Below are 24,167 nucleotides of genomic sequence, written 5' to 3'. Positions count from 1 at the left end.
CTGCCGAGCCGCGGCAATATATTATTTAGCGTTACAGCGATTTATGAAGAACCTCTGATGGGACATGAATTAAAATATTACAGCTGAGAATGTGTTCTAATCATGATAGATGTACAATGAATGTACTGTTGTGTAATATTCAGCAGCAGGAGAGGAGGAAGTGTGTGTGTGTGTGTGTGTGTGTGTGTGTGTGTGTGTGTGTGTGTGTGTGTGTGTGTGTGTGTGTGTGTGTGTGTGTGTGTGTGTGTGTGTGTGTGTTTGGGGTGTGTTTGGGGTGCTGTATCACCCTGACGTGGCCTCCTCTCCTCCCCCCTTCCTTCCAGGCCACAGTGGTCAGTCGGGATGTGGATAGAGAGATTTATCCGGCCACTCATCCCGGATCGTGTTTCTTTGGGTCTCGTCTCCACTTCGGTCCCCAGAAAGATGGACCTCTAACGGCTCCCGTGTTTCTGCGGTTTTAGAAACTCTTTAGCTGACAGATTATTTTAGAAGCGGACAGTTGAGGAGGATCTGACGGAGAGACGATGCCGGCTCGTTCGGAGACGGATGATGATGTTGGCACTGCGATCAGAGCGGACAGATATCAGTATCGGCGAGGACAAACTCTCCAGACGCACACCAGATAACGATTAGTCTGGAGCGCCGGTGTTAAACGGAAGAGCGTGTGTTCTGGTGTTTTCCATCTCTGCGCAGCGCCCCGTGCTACGAAGGCAAACGCTGCCACCTCAGCCGTTAAACGAGCCTGCGCAGCGTTTGTTTAGAACCGGGCCTCAGATATCTTGCGGTCAGATTGCATACTTAATCAACGTGGTCATGGAAATTTCCAAAAGGACGTATGACTGCACTCACATATTGTTCTCTGGTGTTCCCCTTGCTTCTCTGCTTTGTGCATTTCCTCTCTTTCTGGTTTTTCCTCTCGATTCCTTTTCAGTGTCCAGAAAACACAAAGTTATAGTCGCTTTTCTCATCTTATTTAGTGCCATGAAAACCTTTAAATTATCCACCTCTAGCTTCGTAGCTGTCAAAGTAAATTCAGCCAAACTAGAACTTTAAAAAAAAAAGACAACGCAAGTAAAGTTTAATCCTCTTAAAAGAGCTATTTCCCCGTGCAGGTCGGGAGGCCTTAAACAATGTGTGATTAATAAAGCTTCAGTTACACACATGTATGTACAACATGAAGTAACTGAAACCAATGTAAACACATCAGAACAATCACCTCCATTCATTCATGTCAACTTCCGATGACCCCAAAGTTTGACCCTCCGCTGATGCTGCTGAAATCGCTTCACACTCGTCTTCAGACATTTAAAACCATCCCAGAGGTTTGAGATAGAAAATGCATCAAAATAAAGTCTGAAACTATAGATTGTGTCTTCGTCGCCCTCCTTCTCCATGTTTACATTCCTGAGCCCTGTTCCTCACAGCAGGCTCCTCCCACTTCTTGTGTGGGCTCAGAGTTTGTTAGTGTGTGTGTGTGTGTGTGTGTGTGTGTGTGTGTGTGTGTGTGTGTGTGTGTGTGTGTGTGTGTGTGTGTGTGTGTGTGTGTGTGTGTGTGTGTGTGTGTGTGTGTGTGTGTGTGTGTGTGTGTGTGTGTGTGTGTGTATTTATGTGTGTGTGTGTGTGTGTGTGTGTGTGTGTGTGTGTGTGTGTGTGTGTGTGTGTGTGTGTGTGTGTGTGTGTGTGTGTATGTGTGTGTGTGTGTGTGTGTGTGTGTGTGTGTGTGTGTGTGTGTGTGTGTGTGTGTGTGTGTGTGTGTGTGTGTGTGTGTGTGTGTGTGTGTGTGTGTGTGTGTGTGTGTGTGTGTGTGTGTGTGCCCCAACATGTGGAGGATATAAACAGTGTGTGAGACTTCTCAACATGAAGTTATTGGACATGCAGTCTTATGAAGTTACACATGTTTGGTGCTTTGTGGTCAATAAGACCTTACATGACACCCCCCCACCCCCCTCCATCATATGTCCTCCCCCCTCTGCACATAATTTCACTCCACAGTTTATATACCTTCACCCCCCCCCCCCCACACACACACACACACACACACTCCCTATTTCTCTTTGACTTCCCTGATTGCTAGCGTATGTTGGCTGGCTGGATGGGGGGGGGGTAGAGGGAGGAGAGAAGGGGGAAGGGACTGTGCCCTCTCATGCAGAGAGTCACGTGGTGTCCCTGATTGGAGGAAAATGAGTAAAGACTGCAGCCTGGCTGAAACGGCAACAGACAAAAACGCACAAAGGCTGAGCTGTTTAAAAACGGGTTGCACAACAAGAGAGCCTGGGGGGGGGGGGGGGCTGAGGAAAGATGTGGATTAAGGGAGGAAGAGGAGGGAGGGTATAGCGAGGAAGAGAAAACAGGAGAGGCGATGAAGAGGTGGGGGGGGGGGGGCGGGCAGAGAGCAGAAGAGCCAAGAAAAAGAGAGGCAAGTGGGAGATGAGCAGCGGGAGGGAGTGAGAGGGTGAGACAGAGAGTGAGAGATCAGACTGTGTTTCTATGTTTTCTGCAAGGCTGAGCGGTGACGTGATTGGCTGAGGGGGGAGCGGTGGTGGTGGTGGTGGTGGGGGGGGGCAGACCTGACTCTGAGATCAGAGACAGACAAAATGGCTCCCAGAGAACAGAGAACGCAGCATCAGGGCACTGTCATCTCCACTCACACAGCTGTCAGCTGACACACACACACACACACACACACACACACACACACACACACACACACACACACACACACACACACACACACACACACACACACACACACACACACACACACACACACACACACACACACACACACACACACACACACACACACACACACCCCGCTACCTGCAGAATGCCATGTGATGGGTAATCATCCTGCTCATTAAGTTGCAACAGATGCATGATGTTTTAAAACACTTAAAATATATATATCATAGATGACATATCATTTTCCAGCGCAGCCTTTTAATCTCTTCTCCCATTGGCTGGTGAAAACACGTGACGCACTCGCCACTGAACTTCCCGTGTTGCGGCGGATCTGTTCGCCTGCCAGAGAAAACCCTGCGCGGGGAATTCACCCGGTGAGCGAGAAAATTGTGGAGGGCAGGATGAAAACAAACACACCGACCCTCCGAGGCCACAAGAGGGCGCTGCTGTCAAAGAACAAGCTCAGATTGGAGGTCAGTGAGACTTTAATGAGGCACATAAAGGGAAGTCCTGACTGATGGATCTCTGCAGAACAACGGCAGCATTTACATACAGTTTTACTTCTAATGCACGTTTGCATAGCAGCTTTCATTATTGCTCTTTTATGTAAAGTTGTGCTTTTTTATTTTTTTTTGCTCTGAGCCACATCGTTGACAATTTTCTGTCTGACGTGTTGGAAAAAATATCTTTAAAAGCAGCAATAAAGCAAAGTCAACATCAACCATCAGATGTAAATATCCTTCGATTAAGGTTCTAAAAATTCACTTAAAGTACAAACAGACTCGTTGTGCATGACAAAAGCCCCTGTGAGTGTTATTCTATATATTATATGTTCTGATTATTGATTACTGTAGATATTGTAATATAGTCGCAAAACCAATTGAGATATATTTATTGACAAAAAAAACATGGAAATGCCCGTTTTTGTTTACTCCAAAAGAGAATAAAATGTTAAATTGAGATTCGTGAATTAAATACTTTCTTTAAACACAACTTCTAATTATGATTTATCCATACAGAAAAAACACATGAATCTCACGTGCAAAAACTCATGTAATCTCTTGTGACCTAACTTTTCCACATAGTTTTCCATGTTGCAACATGTGGAAAACGTGATCACGTGGAAAACATGTGAAACTCGTGTTTTTTTTGTAAAGGTATGCAGTAAATAGCAAGATGCAAAATTACAAACAAGTCAAAGAAACTGAGAGCAGCGATCATCAAAGCTGAAGTTAAGTCCCTCAAATAGAAAAGTAAAAATTCATATAACAAAATTAATGATTAATTAATTAATATAGTTTGAACTACACACTTTTTTTTTCACCCTGAAAAACTATTATTTTCTGACTATGTTCCAAAGTTTCCAGCTTCTCCTTCAGAGTTATGTCTGAGTATTTATCGTAATGTTTATTTGTTTAATTACTTAATTTATTCGTTCCTTCCTGTCTTGCTGTTTGTTCCTGTTTCTTTAAATTAAATTTCCCCTCACACCCCGCTGACGGGTCATTATGGAGCAGATATATTATCGATCTGCAGCATTAAGCGACACATTAACAGCAACAACATCATGTGACAGCAGAAGTTGCATCACCTCAGGGCATCATGCAGCCCGACCCCGACGTTAATTCAAGCCTAAGAGGTGTTTTTATACGCTAGCTAGCTGAGCTGCAGACAGTTTTAATTACTTTATATACTGTCAGAGTGGGACGGTGCATCATAGTTCAGTACTACTGGAGTCACTGTGAGGTAACTGTAGTCCTGCTGCCGTCTTCCCGCCGTCCCTTTGGATCTGAAGCTGGCCGCTGTTACAGCTCCTTCCTCCATCTTTTAGATCTTTTGATCAGAGAGTCCTCCGTCCCTCCGTCTGATCCAATGACAGCAGCGAAAAGACCCCCGTGTGGACAAATGGGACAATCTGTGTTTAAAGTGTGTATTTAATGCTATAAAGGGCTAAAAGTCAGGAAACCGGAGGACTTCTGTTCCACTTGGGGAAGAGATGCGGTGAATGTGATCTGTGAGAGGAGGGCTTTGTTTTCATTCCTGTTTGTGGAAAAAAGAGGAAAAAAACAGACTTAACTGATGGGTGCTAAATATAAAGTTAGCTCTCCGTCGGCTCGGAGCTCAGATCAGTTTATCAGGGCTTTTCTGGGCTGTCACTCCGCCGCCAGGCTGTCCTCAGATCAGTGTTACAGACCGTGTTGAAGGGAGGGTGACGGGGACGGACGTTATCACAACCCTGGCAGATGCATAGCTGTTCGGTTTCCTGTTGACTAGTAAGTGGAAGTGGCACGCTGCACACATTTGCACATGTGCACGAGAACACACAAACACCCAGTGACTCACGCACACACACACACACACACACACACACACACACACACACACACACACACACACACACACACACACACACACACACACACACACACACACACACACACACACACACACACACACACACACACACACTGTAGGCATCCTTCGTACCCCTCCTCTTGCCTCTGAGCCTGACAGTCTGGACATGGGAGATATCAGAAAAGAGGGAGAGGCATGAAAACACAGAGCCGGGCTTCTACTCAGATCTCTGTAGAGCTGTGAAAGTACATTTGTAGGTGACAAAATGGCGATGTCAGAACAGCTAGAACCCGAAGGAGGTAAGTCTCTCTCTTGCTGACCTTTTTCCTTTTGGGCCTTTTCTCATCGTCTGAGGTCAAAGAAAACAAAACAACGGGAAAACGAAAACGTCTGCTTTCCTTTATGTATCTGTAGTCTTGTAGAGAAATGCTGCACGAGTTCAGCCGTTAAAGTGACTTTGAACAGGTTGAGTGAAGCTTAGTGGGAAGTTTATTAATCACTGATTATACGTGGATTTATGGCTGTAGGTGTGGATCTGTAACTGGGAGGTGGAGAATGAGGAGGCTGGCTGGAGAGGTGAGGGTTAGGCAGCTGTGTGTGTGTGTGTGTGTGTGTGTGTGTGTGTGTGTGTGTGTGTGTGTGTGTGTGTGTGTGTGTGTGTGTGCGTGTGCACGGCGCCTGCCTCACTGGTTGGGGTGCTGGTTGAAGATAAGGCCTGCCCTATGCCTGAGAGCAAAAGAGACGGTGTGTGTAAGCCCTTCAACCCTTATCCCGACACACCTCCCACCCCCACCTTCTCTCCATCACCCCGCCACACACACACACACACACACACACACTGGGGATTAACCCCATCATGTACCATTTCAATGGGTGAGATTTGGAGACACACACACACACACACACACACACACACACACACACACACACACACACACACACACACACACACACACACACACACACACACACACACACACACACACACAGGATTAACCCTTGTGTGTCCATTTCCATGGATGTTTCTTCGCCTCTCTGCGGTTGTGTCAGCATTGACTGCTCGTGTTGCCATGGTGACAGGGGCCAGCGAACGTAAGATAGGCAAATCCACATAAGTCACCCGCAACAGACAGTCTAAGCTACCGCTGACGACACCTCCCCCTGGTACTAGACGCACAAAGATGCTGCCAAAGGGACTGACAGGAGCCTCGTGAGCGGTGAAGTGTTCATGTCACAGGCTTACCACGGTCAAACCAATATACATAAACTCAGCCCGAGCATCTTTGTTGCTGGTCGGGTGAGAGATGGGCCTTAGAGCAGCTTATCCTCTCTACATGTCTGGCTCGGGGAGACGCTGCACTTCACCACACTCCAGATTTCATACATCCGAGTGTGCCGAGAGGTCCACGTTTGAGCTGCTGTCTTCATTTTGCAGATGTAAGGAGGTTCTGAGTTGTTACGGTCCAAGACTGCAGATATTTCAGAGCAAAGTGGTATTTTCTGTCACCAGGCGGAAGAAAAGTAGAGTTGATATAGCTGGAAACAATAATTACACAGTGAAAATGGTTACTGGGAGTCTGCAAGGTCCATTATTTAGCTGGTCGTTCCACTGATGGCGTTAACGAAACTCTGGAGATTTACGTCTTATTTTAGTAATGTTTGAATTATTTGTTCCTTTTTAAATATTTTCACATATATTTAAGTGATTATGTATCTCAAAATTCATGCACTCACTACATCCCAGTTCTGTTACTGCGACGCACGCCTGCCTCACAACATCAGTAAACTCACGCTGATTGAAAACGCTGCAGCCGGACTTCTAACCAGGTCCAACAGGAGAGCGCAGCTGACACCGGTTTTAAATTCACTTCATCGGCTCCCCGTTTGTTTTAGAATAGATTTAAAAAAGATGTAATGATTACTTTTAAGGCTTGGAGGAGGTCAGCTCCAAAATACATAACTGACCTCCTGAACCCTGACGAGCATTAATGCAGCCTGTGATCATCTGGTCGGTTGTTCCTCTTTCTGTTCGGACGCCTGACACATCTCATATTTGATCAACTCTTAACTTAATGTGTTTTAAATGTATGTAAAGCGCTTTGTAACCTATTTTTGAAAAGCGCTACATAAATAAAGATTATTATTATTATTATATTGATATAACATCCAGTTTCCTCAGCTGCACCTACTTTTGAAAATGATGCAACAGTTTTCCCGAGCAAAATTAATTTGTCATCTCGACATCTATAAACATTAAAAAGTTGTTTTCGGGTTTTGATTCTCCTCGTGTTTTTTAGGAGTGCATCTATTTTTTTTTTTTTTTTTTTTTTTTTTTTTTTTTTTTTTTTTTTTTTTTTTTTTTTTTTTTTTTTTTTTTTTTTTTTTTTTTTTTTTTTTTTTTTTTTTTTTTTTTTTTTTTTTTTTTTTTTTTTTTTTTTTTTTTTTTTTTTTTTTTTTTTTTTTTTTTTTTTTTTTTTTTTTTTTTTTTTTTTTTTTTTTTTTTTTTTTTTTTTTTTTTTTTTTTTTTTTTTTTTTTTTTTTTTTTTTTTTTTTTTTTTTTTTTTTTTTTTTTTTTTTTTTTTTTTTTTTTTTTTTTTTTTTTTTTTTTTTTTTTTTTTTTTTAAAATCCAAACATAAGTAGGCTACATGTGTGTATATCGTTCATCCTCGGGTCACTTAAAACCAAACCTGTGATGTTGATTGCTAAAATAATAATCCAGTATCCTCAGCAGTGTTCAGCTGTGCAGCGTCCTCGCTGAAAGCCTGTTAACTGTTTCCACAGAGCAGCTCACAACAGCAGCTTAATTTGTGAATTAATCATTTATGAAACATTGTGTTTTCACTCCCACTCTACATGGGTGGTGTATAAATCAGAAGCATGTTGGTGTTGGAGGCTGCAGCATCCTTCAGTATTCAGCGGGATGAGAGAGGGAAGGATTTTTCAAGCTTTATAAAGTCCTTTCTTTACTTTGGGGATGGATGCTGTGTATCAAACACATACCTTATGCTGTATGTCAAATTAATGATGACATACACTTGCACAAATAAATGAAAAACTGCCGGCGTGATACTACTTGTTCTTTTTATATCCCAACTTTGGCCATATGGGTGAGATCTCGCTGGCTGTGATCTGAATATCTGATTATAATTTGAAGCGATTTAAGCAGATTTAGAGCCCTGTGGGATTCTCCTTTGGGCTTAGTGCTTCCTGTGTGTGTGTGTGTGTGTGTGTGTGTGTGTGTGTGTGTGTGTGTGTGTGTGTGTGTGGACCGAGAGAAAAAGAGAGGGAGAGATTCCCCATGTTAATGGACCTACTGGTTCACCTTGGAGAGATCTTTATGGGGAAGTTGATAAGATCTTAATCTACTTTTGAGTGACCAGTCTGCTGCATCAGCTGTGAACGCATCACGTTGTGCACATATGACCGGTGGTCCGGTGGTCCCGGTCCACTGTGTGCTCCATATGACCGGTGGTCCGGTGGCCCGGTGGTCCCGTGGTCCGGTGGTCCCGGTGGTCCCGTGGTCCGGTGGTCCGGTGGTCCCGGTGGTCCCGTGGTCCGGGTGGTCCCGGTGGTCCGGTGGTCCCGGTGGTCCGGTGGTCGTGGTCCGGTGGTCCCGTGGTCCGGTGGTCCCGGCTGTCAGGGTCTCCGCTCCTTGTTTGCAGGCTGATGTGCACTAATTAACCGTGAAAACCACTTTGCAGGCAGCGTGGATCTTTGTTTTCCACTCTGGATGCATTAGGCCGATTCTCATCTGTGTCCGTTAGGAGGAAGAGACGGAGGAGGAGGAGGAGGAGGAGGAGGGAAAAATGCTTACCAGACAACCTTTATGTGCAGTTGTGCATTAGTGGGGGGAGGAGGAAGAGGAGAAGGGGGGAAGAGGGCGGCTGGCGGTGCTGGGCAGAGGAGAGAGGAGTAAATGCATTGCAGAGGGAGAGGAGGAGGAGGGCCTACAGCTATTGTTCATGTCCTCCGTGAACAAAGGGCTCATCGGGGTCCGTATGTGAACCCACAGCAGGCTGCAGCCAGCGACCAGGCCTCATGCGGGACAAAACATAACCGACCGACTCCCGCAATTTAGGCCTTTTTCCGTCCGGCGGTCCGAGGATTTCTTTATTGATCCGTGAGCGCGTCGTGCGTCCAGCGGGCCTCCGTCTTTACGCACGGAGCGTCCACACCGTCTCCACCGCCGAGCTGTAAACATCCATTTTCTGATTGGACTTCTTTGCAGGTAAAGTGTCGCTTTCCCCCAAACGGACACTCCGACTGTGACGTGTATCTGCTGTGGTGAATAAATCGTGTTTAGCAGCTGAAACTCAGCGTTTATTTTCGGAGTTTTCTCGTTGAAAAGGGATTTAACGCTAAAGACGTTAGCATCTCCTGCTAACTAGCCTTAGCTCGTCCTGCAGGCCCGCAGGCGGTGTTGTCCTCAGGCTCGGTGGCCGAAGACGTCCGGGGTCATTTCCCGGTCTGGTCGGTGCTCGTCGGACTGATCTGCTGCTTTAAAACGGTCTGGGTTGTTTTTTGAATCCGTCTCGTCCCAGAAATCATCCTGTTTCAGCCCGGCTAGCGGCTAGGTGTTAGCATTCTTTCTAATTGCCTTTGTAAGACAAGTCGGCGTTAGATGTTAGAGACAGGTGGAGACCTCCACCTGTCAACCTCCGACAGGTGGAGATCAACCTCCGACAGGTGGAGATCAACCTCCGACAGGTGGAGATCAACCTCAGACAGGTGGAGATCAAACCTCAGACAGGTGGAGATCAAACCTCCGACAGGTGGAGATCAACCTCCGACAGGTGGAGATCAAACCTCAGACAGGTGGAGATCAAACCTCAGACAGGTGGAGATCAACCTCCGACAGGTGGAGATCAAACCTCAGACAGGTGGAGATCAAACCTCAGACAGGTGGAGATCAACCTCCGACAGGTGGAGATCAAACCTCAGACAGGTGGAGATCAAACCTCAGACAGGTGGAGATCAAACCTCAGACAGGTGGAGATCAAACCTCAGACAGGTGGAGATCAACCTCAGACAGGTGGAGATCAAACCTCCGACAGGTGGAGATCAAACCTCCGACAGGTGGAGATCAAACCTCCGACAGGTGGAGATCAAACCTCCGACAGGTGGAGATCAACCTCAGACAGGTGGAGATCAAACCTCCGACAGGTGGAGATCAACCTCAGACAGGTGGAGATCAAACCTCAGACAGGTGGAGATCAAACCTCCGACAGGTGGAGATCAAACCTCAGACAGGTGGAGATCAACCTCAGACAGGTGGAGATCAAACCTCCGACAGGTGGAGATCAAACCTCCGACAGGTGGAGATCAACCTCCGACAGGTGGAGATCAAACCTCAGACAGGTGGAGATCAACCTCCGACAGGTGGAGATCAACCTACGACAGGTGGAGATCAAACCTCAGACAGGTGGAGATCAACCTACGACAGGTGGAGATCAAACCTCAGACAGGTGGAGATCAACCTCCGACAGGTGGAGATCAAACCTCCGACAGGTGGAGATCAACCTACGACAGGTGGAGATCAAACCTCAGACAGGTGGAGATCAACCTACGACAGGTGGAGATCAAACCTCCGACAGGTGGAGATCAAACCTCAGACAGGTGGAGATCAACCTCAGACAGGTGGAGATCAACCTCAGACAGGTGGAGATCAACCCTCAGACAGGTGGAGATCAACCTCAGACAGGTGGAGATCAAACCTCAGACAGGTGGAGATCAAACCTCAGACAGGTGGAGATGTGTGGAAGGTTTCTAACCGGTGTTGATGGTTGAGTTCCAGAACCACGACAGGTTGCTCTCATTTATTATATTTATTTTACAGTCAGCGAGAATCTTATTTATCTTATGACTCTTATGAATCTTATTTATCTTATGACTCTTATGACTCTTATGAATCTTATTAATCTTATGAATCTTATTAATCTTATGAATCTTATTAATCTTATGAATCTTATTAATCTTATGAATCTTATTTATCTTATGAATCTTATTAATCTTATGAATCTTAAGATCCAATAAAGGCAATTATTTTTTAAAACACGTCACTTTGAAGATTAGCTGTCCATTTACCCAAATATATAGTGTGTATGTTTAATGTGTGTATATATATAGTGTGTGTGTGTATGTATTGTGTATATAATATAGTGTTTATGTTTAATGTGTAGTGTGTATATGTAGTGTGTGTTTATAGTGTGTATATATGTAGTGTGTATATAACTATGTTTATAGTTTGTATGTTTAATGTGTGTGTGTGTGTGTGTGTGTGTATATAGTGTAGTGTATAATGTATATATGTAGTGTGTATATATAGTGTAGTGTATAATGTATATATGTAGTGTGTGTATATATGTAGTGTGTGTGTGTGTGTGTATGTAGTGTATAATGTATATATGTAGTCTGTATATATAGTGTAGTGTATAATGTATATATGTAGTGTGTGTATATAGTGTAGTGTATAATATATATATGTAGTGTGTGTGTGTATATAGTGTAGTGTATAATGTATATATGTAGTCTGTATATATAGTGTAGTGTATAATGTATATATGTAGTGTGTGTATATAGTGTAGTGTATAATGTATATATGTAGTGTGTGTATATAGTGTAGTGTATAATGTATAGATGTAGTGTATGTATATATGTAGTGTGTATATATAGTGTAGTGTATAATGTATAGATGTAGCGTGTATACAGTGTAGTGTATAATGTATGTATGTATGTAGTGTGTGTGTATATGTAGTGTATGTATATATGTAGTGTATAATGTATATATGTAGTGTGTGTGTGTGTATGTAGTGTATAATGTATATATGTAGTCTGTATATATAGTGTAGTATATAATGTATATATGTAGTGTGTGTATATAGTGTAGTATATAATGTATATATGTAGTGTGTGTATATAGTGTAGTATATAATGTATATATGTAGTGTGTGTATATAGTGTAGTATATAATGTATATATGTAGTGTGTGTATATAGTGTAGTATATAATGTATAGATGTAGTGTGTGTATATAGTGTAGTGTATAATGTACATATGTAGTGTGTGTATATATGTAGTGTATGTATATAGTGTAGTATATAATGTATATATGTAGTGTGTGTATATAGTGTGTATATAACATAGTGTATCTGCTGGTCAGAGAGGCGAGCATGATTCCCGGTGGAGGAAGTGGAGTCCAGCTGATGTGATTGTGACCGTCCGTCATTAACCGCTAACAGGAGAGGAGACGAGCTAATGGAGCTCTCAACAACTAATGGACACATAAGCATTGATTATTTATTTATTTATTTATCAATCTTGTGCTGCATCCTGCCCCGTAGCACCGTGCTGCAGGCCTGTTCACAGAGGTTGTTGTTTCTGGGACAAGATGGAAGTCTGGTTTTACAGATCTGTGCTCCTCTTCATGGGAAACGTTGGTGTTTATTTAGTATTTATTCATATCTATATCTGTAAGGTCGGCCATGTGACCTCGTGGGATGTAATTGCTCTCCTCTCTGATAAGCTGCTGTTGTAAATGGATATAAACATGATTTATTTTAGGAACCAGCTGACGTTCATCTCTTAGTGAGTCAGAAGGTTTGTTGTCCGCAGGCTGTGTCCGTCTCCAAACACTGTCAGGTGGTCGCTGCTGGTTTGTGATGTCACGGCTGGTTTGTGATGTCACGGCATCATTACACTCGAGTGTTTACTATAAATCACTGCAGTGTTCCCAACTATCTAAAAAGCATCTCTTGGATACGAGCCTGTCTGTGGCTATCGATGTGTAGCTATCTTTGACGCATACACGGTGCCATGTTTAATATGCACAGACAAGACAGAGACATTAAGGAGGCGGGGCTTCACCATGGTGACGGCCGGGGTCATGACCTCGAGGACGCCACGCCTGGATGGCCTTTATAGGAGAGATGGGCAATTAGAGTAGGACGGGGATTGGAGCTGTGTGTGTGTGTGTGTGTCATTAATTTGCTTTGTGTGTTTGTGTGTAGTCCGTACTGGTTTGTTGGTGTTTAATATCTGATAGTTGTGTTACGTAGAGCAGATGGAGGGCAGCAGTTTGTGTGTCCTCCACATGTTGTTTTATGTCTTTATGGAAGAAGGTTGTTGTTTTAGGGGAAACCTGTGAATGACCTTTAAAAAAAAAAAAAATCTTTATTTATGTCCCCCGCTGGGACGGTATTCAAAATGTGTTCAGTGTCAATGAATTAATACTGCAGTTGCTTCTAAATGTGGCTCATCATTCATGTTCATACCAATATTAAGAAGTTAAAATGCTCATGATAGAAATATATAGACTGAAATGTGCTTATTAAGCACTATGTAAAGGAGGCGAGATATTTTACAGTTTAATAATAAACTTTATTTCCAAAATGACATCAGTGCAATGAAACTGAACTTCTTGGGGAATTTAACGATTATAATTAATTATAAATAATACATCCAATAGAACAATTTCTAAACGAACACAAACATCTTTTTCTGCAATATGTTCTGTAAATTTTTTTTTTTATATCAGACAACATACACATAACCGATATATGTGTGATAGGCCGATAAAACTGGCCAACCAGTAGCAGAGCTGAGCTCTTGTTCTGTTTGTTTTAGCGATCACACCAGTCAGTATTTTCCTCTGCTATTATTTTTAAGCCACCTGACATCTAAACTTTGAAATATATTTTGAACCTGTTAAATAAAAACCCTCATTATAATCATGTTCTTCACCATATTTGTCCTCTCCTCTCTTCCAGGCTGTTCCTCCAAGTCCTTCAAGCTGTACTCCCCCAAGGAGCCCCCCAACGGCAGCGCTTTCCCCCCCTTCCACCCCGGCACCATGCTGGACAGAGACGTGGGGTGAGTTTTGGTGGATTTTGGAGGGATGAACTATTCACAGCTGAAGGTTTTGAAACATCTTGTACAGGTGTTGGTGTTGTTGCGTACGAGTCCTGGACAGCTTGTTCAAATATCAAATGTTGGTGTTGGACTTCCTGTGATGATGCAGCTGGTTGGACCAGCCGACCTACAGTCAGTTAGCAGAACTATAGTGGACATTTTAGTGACACAGCACGTGGCTGGTATTTTCCAGGAGGTTCACAAACGTCCCGAACAAATACTTAAGAAGTTTAGATGTACGTGAAGGTGTCCTGACGACACTCTTGCAGCCTCGCAGACTTTGCAGCTTCGTTTCCGGGAACTCGGTGAGCGCTGACGGAGAGAATCTGCTTTGGTTGTAGAATTCACTGGACTTTACTGATTTAATTACCCACAATCCTTTTGATTTGATGGCATTTTCCAACTGAAGAATGAAAAAGAACTTATTATATGTGTATTACAACTAGTTTATTATTACATTCCTGCAGGCCAAATGTAATATTCAACCACAAGTAAACATACGATTTGGAGGTTTTATTCTTGTAGCCTTTCGTCCGGTCTCGCGGCAGCTTCTACACCCAGTGAACATGTGACAGTACGAACACCTGAAGTCTGAAGGGCTCAATTCACAGGTCCACATTGGGTCTGAGTTGTAGAAGCTACGCCGCCTGTTTCCCTTCTCAAATTGACAAAGAAACTGTTTAGAGTGGATAGTTTGGACCGAAATACATTTTTCTAGAACAGCTGGAAAGTTTCAGATAAAATCTTGTACTGTTTTGTTGTTCTTGACAGAATAACTTGACTATAACTGTATAATGTTACTTCTCAGATTAAGGTCCTTAAAATATGTGGTTTTGTAAAAGTAGCACACTGAATACAATATTGGCACTCATACTCGTAAAGTACTTTTTTGGAAATTTTATCTTTGAACTTTCCTGAAGGTTTAATTAATGTTATTAATATAAAGAGGCACCTGTCACTCTTATATTTTGGTGGAAGTTTGATCTAATTGCGTGTGTAATTTCTTGTGCTCTCATTAACACCACCTGTTATTCAGGGAAGTACGTGTTGAGCTACAGAGACTGAAGGGAAACTTCTGTATGAGGCTAATGCGTAATGCTAAACTGGATTTGACTTGTGTGGCTCGCAGAGGTCAGAGGTCACGCTGCAGTTTCAACCATTGTCTTTCAGCAATAAGTGAATCAGCAGCAGTTGCGTCTGTGTATCTGAGTGTTGTTATTTACCGTCTCCTTGTTTCATCCAATTTGTTGCGTGTTTGGCTCGTGTCCCGGGGTTGTAGAGACAGACGAGCTGCAGGAGGGCATATTAGCACTACAGCCCGATGTAATAATCTCTGTCTCTTGTTTCTGCAGTCCCACTCCGATGTACCCTCCCACATACCTGGAGCCAGGAATAGGGTAAGGCTGCTTTATTCCACGTTATCGCCAGCCTGGTGTGAAAACGGTAATAACACAAGTGTAGATAAGGCCGAGAGCAGTTGTGTTCTTATCGCTATTAAATACAGATTTTGCATTTAGTCTGTTAAAAAGACTAAACAGCTCTAAAACCTTTTTTTTTTCTTTTTTTTAAACTGTATGTCCTTGATATGACCAGAAGCCAGCTGTTCTTGACGTCTACCCTCTTTTTTGTTCTCTGCTGCTTCTGTTTTCCTGCGGTCGTACAGGAGGCACACGCCGTACGGCAACCAGACAGACTACAGAATATTTGAGCTCAACAAACGGCTACAGAACTGGACGGAGGTTCTTACGTACACACGCACACACACACACGCACACACACGCACACACACACACACACACACACACACACACACACACACACACACACACACACATACACACACGCACGCATACACACGCACACACACACACACACACACACGCACACACACGCACACACACACGTGCACACGCATACATACGCACACACATACACACACACACATGCACGCACACACACACACGTAAACACAACCCAGAAGTAGAGTGGGGAACTGATGGTCTCCCCTCTGCACCCTGTAGGAGTGTGACAACCTGTGGTGGGATGCATTCACCACGGAGTTCTTTGAGGACGATGCCATGCTGACCATCACTTTCTGTCTGGAGGACGGACCCAAACGTTACAGTAAGAAACCGGAACAAGCCGACCGGTCTCTGGAACCTGCTGATGTCTTCCTGTTCTAATGCCGCTGGTGTTTTTCTCTCCAGCGATTGGCCGGACGTTAATCCCGAGGTACTTCCGGAGTATATTCGAGGGCGGAGCCACTGAGCTCTACTATGTGCTGAAACATCCCAAGGAGTCCTTTCACAATAACTTTGTCTCCCTCGACTGTGACCAGTGCACCATGGTCACCCAGAATGGAAAGCCAATGTTCACACAGGTGTGTTAGTGAATGTGCAGAAGATGCACAAACACAACAAAGTAAAAAAGAAAGAAACGAACTGTGTGCAAGAAGTGTTTTTAAAAGTTTCCTGTGGTAGGTTGTGGAGGTGGTGGGAAGGCAGGAACCCTGCTGTGTAATCTGCAGCTGTCTGTTTGTGACAGATCGAATGCTGTGTACTGACCTCCGACCTCTGAACCTCTGCAGGTGTGTGTAGAAGGACGCTTATACCTGGAGTTCATGTTTGACGACATGATGAGGATAAAGACGTGGCACTTCAGCATCAGACAACACCGTGAACTCATCCCCCGCAGTATACTGGCCATGCACGTGAGTGGGAACCCACACTGTGTGTGTGTGTGTGTGTGTGTGTGTGTGTGTGTGTGTGTGTGTGTGTGTGTGTGTGTGTGTGTGTGTGTGTGTGTGTGTGTGTGTGTGTGTGTGTGTGTGTTTAACCTGTCTTCCACTGATTTTCCAGGCCCAAGACCCACAGATGCTGGACCAGCTGTCCAAAAACATAACAAGATGTGGCCTGTCAAACTCCACCCTCAACTACCTCCGAGTAAGTGAAGCACACGTGCAGCACTTTACCTCCAGAAGGATGCAGGTATGAAATCTTTTTCTGTCATAATTCAGAAAGGAAAAAGACTCCAAAACTTAAAGCTCAGAGTTATTTGCGATTTAGGTTGGAACAGTTTCTTCTTTCTGATGATGACGTTTGAGAATAATAAAATGACCGAGCTCACTGTGACACTCAAAGCTGTCCAAGCTGGTCTGCTTTCCAAATGGATTGTGGTGAAAGTGCATGTAAATTATGGACTTTTATGAGACTTTACAGATATGATAGATTATGTTTGACCACCAGTGACAGTGTGGATCAACGTGATGATGACTGCGTCTCCATACAGATATACAGCATACAGAAGGTCGTACCGGCTGGATTTGAGCTGCTGGTCTGGTGGTCTTGTTTACAGGAAGCTCCAGCATTGTAAAAGTGTTGTTGTTTTTAAAAATTGGTCTCACTTAAAACATCAAAAGTGATTTATTATATCTCATCTTGCATTTACCTCTTGTTAATCACCACTTCATTCAACACTCATTCTCCATTTCCTGTCGAGGTTCTCCGTTCTGTTTCTTTCCTCTTCCTTCCTGTCTGAATGATCACCAATCAATATTTTTGCATCCGTCTCTGACACTTTGAAAACGACCTGCTAGTTCTCAGTTACTGGTGACATCACCAACTCACCCAGCAGGAAAACAGTTGTACATGTTCTGGTAGGCGGTAACACCGACCCAGGGAGATACTAGCAGGCCAGAAATACCGTCTGCATCTGGAGCCGCTTCAAACGCAGTCAGCTGCACCATCTTCAGTCCGCGGAGAGATTCACTGGAACATCAACTTCTCCAGATGACTGAGTCCTCTGTGTAAACACTGAACTGCGTCTGCTTTATGGTGTTATGATCACCTTATCTAATATGCCAATTTCAATTCAACCAGTGATGCTAATTGTGCAGAATACCAGCTGATAATGCCGGTGACTAATCATCTGGAGCATCTCTAATGATCTTCAATAGCATGTAATCTGCAACCTGTCGTCTCTCCGTTCCCTCCTCCAGCTCTGTGTGATTCTGGAGCCCATGCAGGAGCTGATGTCCAGACACAAGACATACAGCCTCAGCCCCAGAGACTGCCTCAAGACCTGCCTCTTTCAGAAATGGCAGAGGATGGTGGCGCCACCCGGTGGGTGAACAACAAGCTCAAATATAGACACGCACATCACAGCACAAACACACCGTAGATGGATGTGTAACTCGCTGTGTTCATCCCGTCTGTGTAGCCGAGCCATCGAGACAGGCCCCGAACAAGCGGCGGAAGCGTAAGATGTCCGGCGGCAGCACCATCAGCGGAGGAGGAGGAACGAATAACAACAACAACAACAAGAAGAAGAGCCCCGGCAGTGGCTTCCCTCTGACCAGCCAAGTTCCAGTGAGTATCGGTGCCATCTAGTGTCGGTACTCCGCCTCTACACCTGCGGTTACTGCTGCGCTTATCAATAAGCTGCTGCATCAATTTATTACGGGAAGTTTACGTCACAATAGCAACCGAAGCGGGACACGGTAAACACATAATTACACCTGATGCTGTATTGAAATTGAGCTTTGCTGTGTACATGAAGTTTTCTACCCAGGACATGTTGTTTAAAGTGAAAACCAATCTTTACAAATTAATTGAATGACTGATTTACATCATAAATTATAAGTTAATCTTCACTTGTGTACACGAGAGGAAGTGTGATGGATTTAGTGACATCTTGTGGTGAGTTTTCAGATTGCAACCAACTGAACACCTCACGTTCCCCTTCAGAGGGTGGAAGAGAAACTACGGTGGCTGATAAAGAGCCAGTAGTCAGTTTGTCTGTTCTGGGCTTCTGTAGAAACATGACGGGGCTCAACGACGCCCCAATATTGCCAATATAACTTGATATTCCTACACTCTTGTCCTTTATTGGAGATTACATGACTGTAATCATGGTGGGACAAATGGGATGAGAAAAATACAGGGGCAGGAAATGCATCATATGACATCAGAGCTAAGGCGGTGGTGTGATGGTGGCTGCTGTCCCGTGACTCTGCAGGATGTGATGGTGGTGGGAGAGCCCACGCTGATGGGAGGGGAGTTCGGCGACGAGGACGAGCGTCTGATCACGCGGCTGGAGAACACGCAGTTCGACGCGGCCAACGGCATCGACGACGAGGACAGCTTCAACAACTCTCCGGCGCTGGGCTCCAACTCGCCCTGGAACAACAAGGCCCCCTCCAGCCAGGAGAGCAAGAGCGACAACCCCACCTCACAGGCATCACAGTAGAGCCCAGAGCCCCGCAAACCTCAACACAAAACCCTCCTCCGTCACCCTTCAGCCTCCACCCGATCCCATCAGCCACGACTGCAATAGTAACCGCCCATCATCTGCTCTCCAAACCAAACACCACTGTAGCGCTCAGACTCACACACAGGTAGCCTGAAGGGAGCTCAGTCCATCTCCTGGGACGGGAAGTCTTACGACCGTTCATTAGTGCTGTGACCTCTCACCTCTGCGTCCCCCCCCACCCCCGATACGCAAAAATGTCCCTTCTGCTCTAGCAAGTTTTCAGTTTGGACGGCGACGGCGTTGATGTCACCAAGCAGGAGCGGGGGTTTAACCCAGGGGAGAACTGCACACCAAGCGATCCATACATGTAGGAATGGGTGGGGTGGAGGGGGCGGGGAAGGGGGGGTGGCGGCGGGGCTTCATCACGGTGGCGAGCTGCTTAGGGACGACTCGTCCACCCGTCCTCCAAACACAACTCTCCATTCTGGTCCGCTCGGCTGACGCACTAGTCGCCCAAAATGTCTGTTATTAGAGTATATGTGTGTGTGTGTGTGTGTGTGTGTGTGTGTGTGTGTGTGTGTGTGTGTGTGTGTGTGTGTGTGTGTGTGTGTGTGTGTGTGTGTGAGGAGAGAAGAGAGGAAGTGTGAGCTCAACTGTGGCTTTGCTGAAGCGGACAGACCAGAATTTAGAATCAGTCCGTAAAAAAAACCATTGAAATTAACTCACTAGTAGAAGAGCTGAAATGTGGCACTGGGGAAACACACACACACACACACACACACACACACACACACACACACACACACACACACACACACACACACACACACACACACACACACACACACACACACACACACACACACACACACACACACACACACACATACATACACACACACACACACACACACACACACACACACACACACACACACACACATCACACACACACATCTCTCACACACACACACACATACATACACACATCACACACACACACACACACACACACACACACACACACACACACACACACACACACACACACACAAATAACCATAATGATTGAAGGATTTTGGTCCCCTAGTGCCCGAGCCATCTCTGAGTAGACTACAGTGAATGCAGTCTTTCAACCAGAGAGCATTTACAACGCACACACACACACACACACACACACACACACACACACACACACACACATACACACATACACATACAGCTACACATTTTAAGAGTTTTTATACAGTATATATTTCCCTAGAATGTTTTTTAATTTGTATTAAACGCCTTCATTTCAATTGTTACTTTTTTATTTTCTACCAATACTGAAAAGCTACAGACCAAGGAGCAACACAGGACTTTTATCCCTCCCCCCTCTAAAATATATTGTTTGTATCTTTTATGTTTATAAAAGAGAAATAATTTAGTGTGGATGTTTTTATTTTGTCTTTTTGTTCTTTTATTTTTTTTGAGATTTGAATTTTTGTGTATTTGTGCTTGTATATTTAAGGTAGTAGCAAAGTTCTGTCTGACTGTAATAAAATGTATTCTTACTTAGATTTACCTAAAGCCATCCCGATCTAATGTAAAGAAACAAAAATAGGAAAAAGGAGAAAAAACACTCATGACCCCTGACCCCCAATCCCCTCGCCCCTCCCCCACCCGCTCTCTTTCCTCCTTCCTCTTTTTTAAAACTTGTGTAAATTAAATTACAAAACTCCCGGGGGTACAATGGCACCATGGCGAGATGATTTTACAGTTTCTCTTTATTTTCTTTTTTAATTTATTTTGGAAATTTCAGAAATTCACACGTGTAATTCATCTATACAGTAAGTGACTTTTTTTCACTTAACATTCATCACAGATTTTGTGTATTTCGACTTGATGTCAAGTGAATGTGCTCGCTGAACTTTAGTTCCCCAGTGACTTTCATTCTTTCATCACTGGCTAAACAAAACACATCTTTTTCTTTGTGAAATTTGTTTTCTGTTCAAATTATCTTTCTTTGTAACCATCAGTCATTCACACACATCTTCTTAAACCAGCTTCACATTAAGTTCAGTCTGCATATTTGGTAGCAAAACGCTGAGTCTGTAAAGTGGAATGAAAAACAGCTGAAGCTCTGTTGTTGTTTTTGTACATTTCCATTTTGTTACAGTTGATTCCAGCAGCAGTTATGATTGCGTTTGAATGGTGACTTGTACCTTCTCCAAACCCTGTAGAAAAATCATTGTTTGATATATATTTTTTTGATTTGGTTAGTTTCTGCCCTTGATAATTAATGTATGGTACCAATAAAAAGATACATTTTCACTTTAAATGATTTGGTGTACTTGGTGATTTTGTGTGTATGTTTTACTATTGGTAGGTTTTGGTCACTGTTGTAATTTTCATGACATTAATGATAGAAAGAGGAGATTTTATTATATATAATATTTGAAGGCAAAATGCACTGATTAGCCACAACCTTGAAACAACCTGCCTGATATGACCTCTGACCCGTCGGGGCCAGATGCTCCATCGGATGGAGATCTCGGGAATCTGGAGGCCAAATCATCACCTCGAACTCTTTGTCATGTTCCTCAAAACACGTTTGTATGTGACGGAGTGGATTGTGGGTCCAACATATCAGCATCATGTCGGACTGGTGACTTTCTGAATCGTGATGTTGTTGCTGATTGCTGTAAAACACAGGAAGTGTTGTTACCCTTGACACTGCTTCACTTAAAGGGAACAATTTCACCTTTAACAGCATCTGTACATGCACAAATAGTTCTTCTTACCTTTAAGGGTAACTGCACACATGATTGAACTGCATGTATTGTTTAGTATTACACACACAGATTAAAACATAAAATTGGTCCCAAAACACTGGATCCTACAAATCCCAAAATTCAACTTTGTCAGAGAAGAGAAAAATGACAATTTAACTATAACATTCTTACTTAATAGCAGATTGTTTTTTGTTTTTTTTCAACTAACGCAGCTGCTCCTTATATCATTTCTAATTCATTTGAAGTATCCAAACATGTATGATGAAATATGGCACAAGACGTATGTAGTTAATCGATCACCCCCTTCTTTTATTATCAGAGTCATCGTTGCATCTTTGAATGTCACAAGTTGAGTTCAACTCTTTCAAAGGTCATTTTGTCCGCTGATGTGTTTCAACTATCAAACTACATTAAGGACGTAGCAAAGCTGATCTCTGCACACTCCTGTCGTACTATTCTCTGTTTCATGTTCATGTTCACAGCCTGCAGGCACCAACACAACAGTTCAAACACAACCTGTCCTCTGAATGGTGAACATGTAATATCTCTCTTCCACTACTTTCTCATTACACTCTGATTTCCCTCCTCTCTCCTGCCTCATCTCCCTCTCGCTCTAATGACACCGTAAAAGCAGAGCTTGTCTCATTTATTCTGGAAATTGAGGTGCTCCGTGTGGTCTTTACCAGAAATATTGCCCCCTTGATGGTGAAAGTTAATCTACCGAGAAACTGATGAGGTCAAAACACGGAAGCATCAACTGTTGCTCTGAAGTGGAGCGGAAGTCATTGGGTGACGGACGATCTTAGTGCAAAGAAACGGCTCCACCAGGCCATCGTGCACTTTTTATAAATCACAGATGTAGACAAAATTAATCCAAAATCTGTCGTAGTTAAAAAGCAGTTCATTCATTTCTCATCTGGTTGTCTCGTCTAATTTGCTCAGTGCGGCTGCTCAGAAAGCAGTCACATAAATATGAGATAAAATTGCTGCTGGAGAAGATGTTTAAAACTGTAATCCCCCTCCTAGCCCCCCCCCCCACACACACACACACACATTAAAAAATCAGAGAGGAAATGAAGCTCTGTCATCTTCATTTCCTGAAAATGAAATACATACAGTATGTGAGGAGGTAAAACATCTCAGACATCTTCAGCCACCGTTACCAAGTGCTTCAAATCAGCAACAAGCGGCTTCAGATAACAAAAGACCCTTCAGGCTTTTATCAACTTCTCTGTATGCAGCATCTTTAATTCTGGGCACATTTTGTAAAAACACTTCTGCTGATTTTGTGGGTTTATAATTGCAACAGTTGCAAAAAAAGACGCAGCATCTCCTTTAATATAGTGTCACAGATGGTTTCTCACTTCTTTTGAGCCAAAGTTCTCCTTTGATTGAATCAGTCAGTCTTTAATCACCAGTGTGTCAACGGGAGTACAAAGTGAACAACAGACAACCTGTCAAACATCCACAGCTCTTCCAAACAGAAGCCACAAAACAAAACAAAAAAATCCTCTTTCAACGCTGAAACTTTTCACTGATGACACAACCAGTCGAATCATTCGGGGCTTGTATCTCTACCGGCATGCTGAAGCAGTATAAATGTGCACCTGCTCTTCATACATGCACTTTCTGATACTTTGATTGCAGAGTTGAAACAAACATCTCAGAGGGAAGCAAATAACTTTTTAAAGTAAAGTCTGCATAATAATTAAGTCTTTCATAAGAAAGTGAATTTTATATATAATATTTATTACAAGTCTGGGTCAACACTTCCCTTTGATGATGAAACATTCATGGATGCTTAGGCTTCTTATATATCTCCTGTGACTTTCTTTCTGCTTTGTAATTAACTGCAAAATCCTTCAGCATAGCAACACTCAAGGACAAACTCAGATAATGCATGGCATTGGTAACTGTTGAATGTTTAATGATTATTTGTTCACAACCCTGCAGGGCAGTCAAAAATGCTTTGATTGTGGTTTCCTTTTTTGGTCTCAATATAAAATAAAAAAAAAATAAAAAAGTGTATTACAAACATACAGGCACCTTTTTATGATTTATAGGAAAATATGTTAATTAAAAATATTTTTATAGTGTATGTACTGTGTGATGTTTACGATTGTGTTAGTAAAAATGTATATTAAGGTGAAGATTACAGTAATAGCCTCTCAAATACCAATATCATGCAATCAGACC

General features: G+C 43.4%; 1 protein-coding gene and 1 long non-coding RNA gene across 6 annotated transcripts in view; one reads left to right on the top strand and one right to left on the bottom strand.

Moving 5' to 3' along the window:
- Window positions 1-19,660, top strand: part of ldb1b (LIM-domain binding 1b) — a 28,033-nt gene extending 8,373 nt beyond the window's left edge. For 2 of the 5 annotated variants that reach the window (XM_069705013.1, XM_069705012.1), the window contains 10 exons: window positions 13,803-13,905; window positions 15,297-15,341; window positions 15,608-15,683; window positions 15,966-16,068; window positions 16,152-16,324; window positions 16,532-16,654; window positions 16,803-16,886; window positions 17,942-18,065; window positions 18,163-18,311; window positions 18,961-19,660. In XM_069705013.1, coding sequence (XP_069561114.1) covers window positions 13,803-13,905; window positions 15,297-15,341; window positions 15,608-15,683; window positions 15,966-16,068; window positions 16,152-16,324; window positions 16,532-16,654; window positions 16,803-16,886; window positions 17,942-18,065; window positions 18,163-18,311; window positions 18,961-19,191 — 1,211 coding nt within the window. In that variant the 3' untranslated portion in view covers window positions 19,192-19,660. Of the gene's footprint in view, window positions 1-3,065; window positions 3,156-5,261; window positions 5,337-8,916; window positions 9,267-13,802; window positions 13,906-15,296; window positions 15,342-15,607; window positions 15,684-15,965; window positions 16,069-16,151; window positions 16,325-16,531; window positions 16,655-16,802; window positions 16,887-17,941; window positions 18,066-18,162; window positions 18,312-18,960 lie in introns of those variants that run through there. The other 3 variants (XM_069705015.1, XM_069705011.1, XM_069705014.1) reach the window with 3 other exon arrangements.
- Window positions 19,661-19,746: 86 nt separating this feature from the next.
- LOC138624663 (uncharacterized) lies at window positions 19,747-20,528 on the bottom strand. The gene is made up of 2 exons (XR_011311169.1): window positions 20,216-20,528; window positions 19,747-20,151 (listed from the first exon to the last, which is right to left on the bottom strand). It is a non-coding gene; the product is annotated as an uncharacterized lncRNA (long non-coding RNA).
- Between the last annotated feature and the right edge of the window lie 3,639 nt (window positions 20,529-24,167).

This window comes from Brachyistius frenatus, unplaced genomic scaffold (genome assembly GCF_029030835.1).
Source record: "Brachyistius frenatus isolate BFR_SWC_R1_liver_20210118 unplaced genomic scaffold, ASM2903083v1 Contig_53, whole genome shotgun sequence".
Classification (NCBI taxonomy): Eukaryota; Metazoa; Chordata; class Actinopteri; family Embiotocidae; genus Brachyistius; species Brachyistius frenatus.
This window is presented reverse-complemented; position numbering and strand designations above follow the sequence as displayed.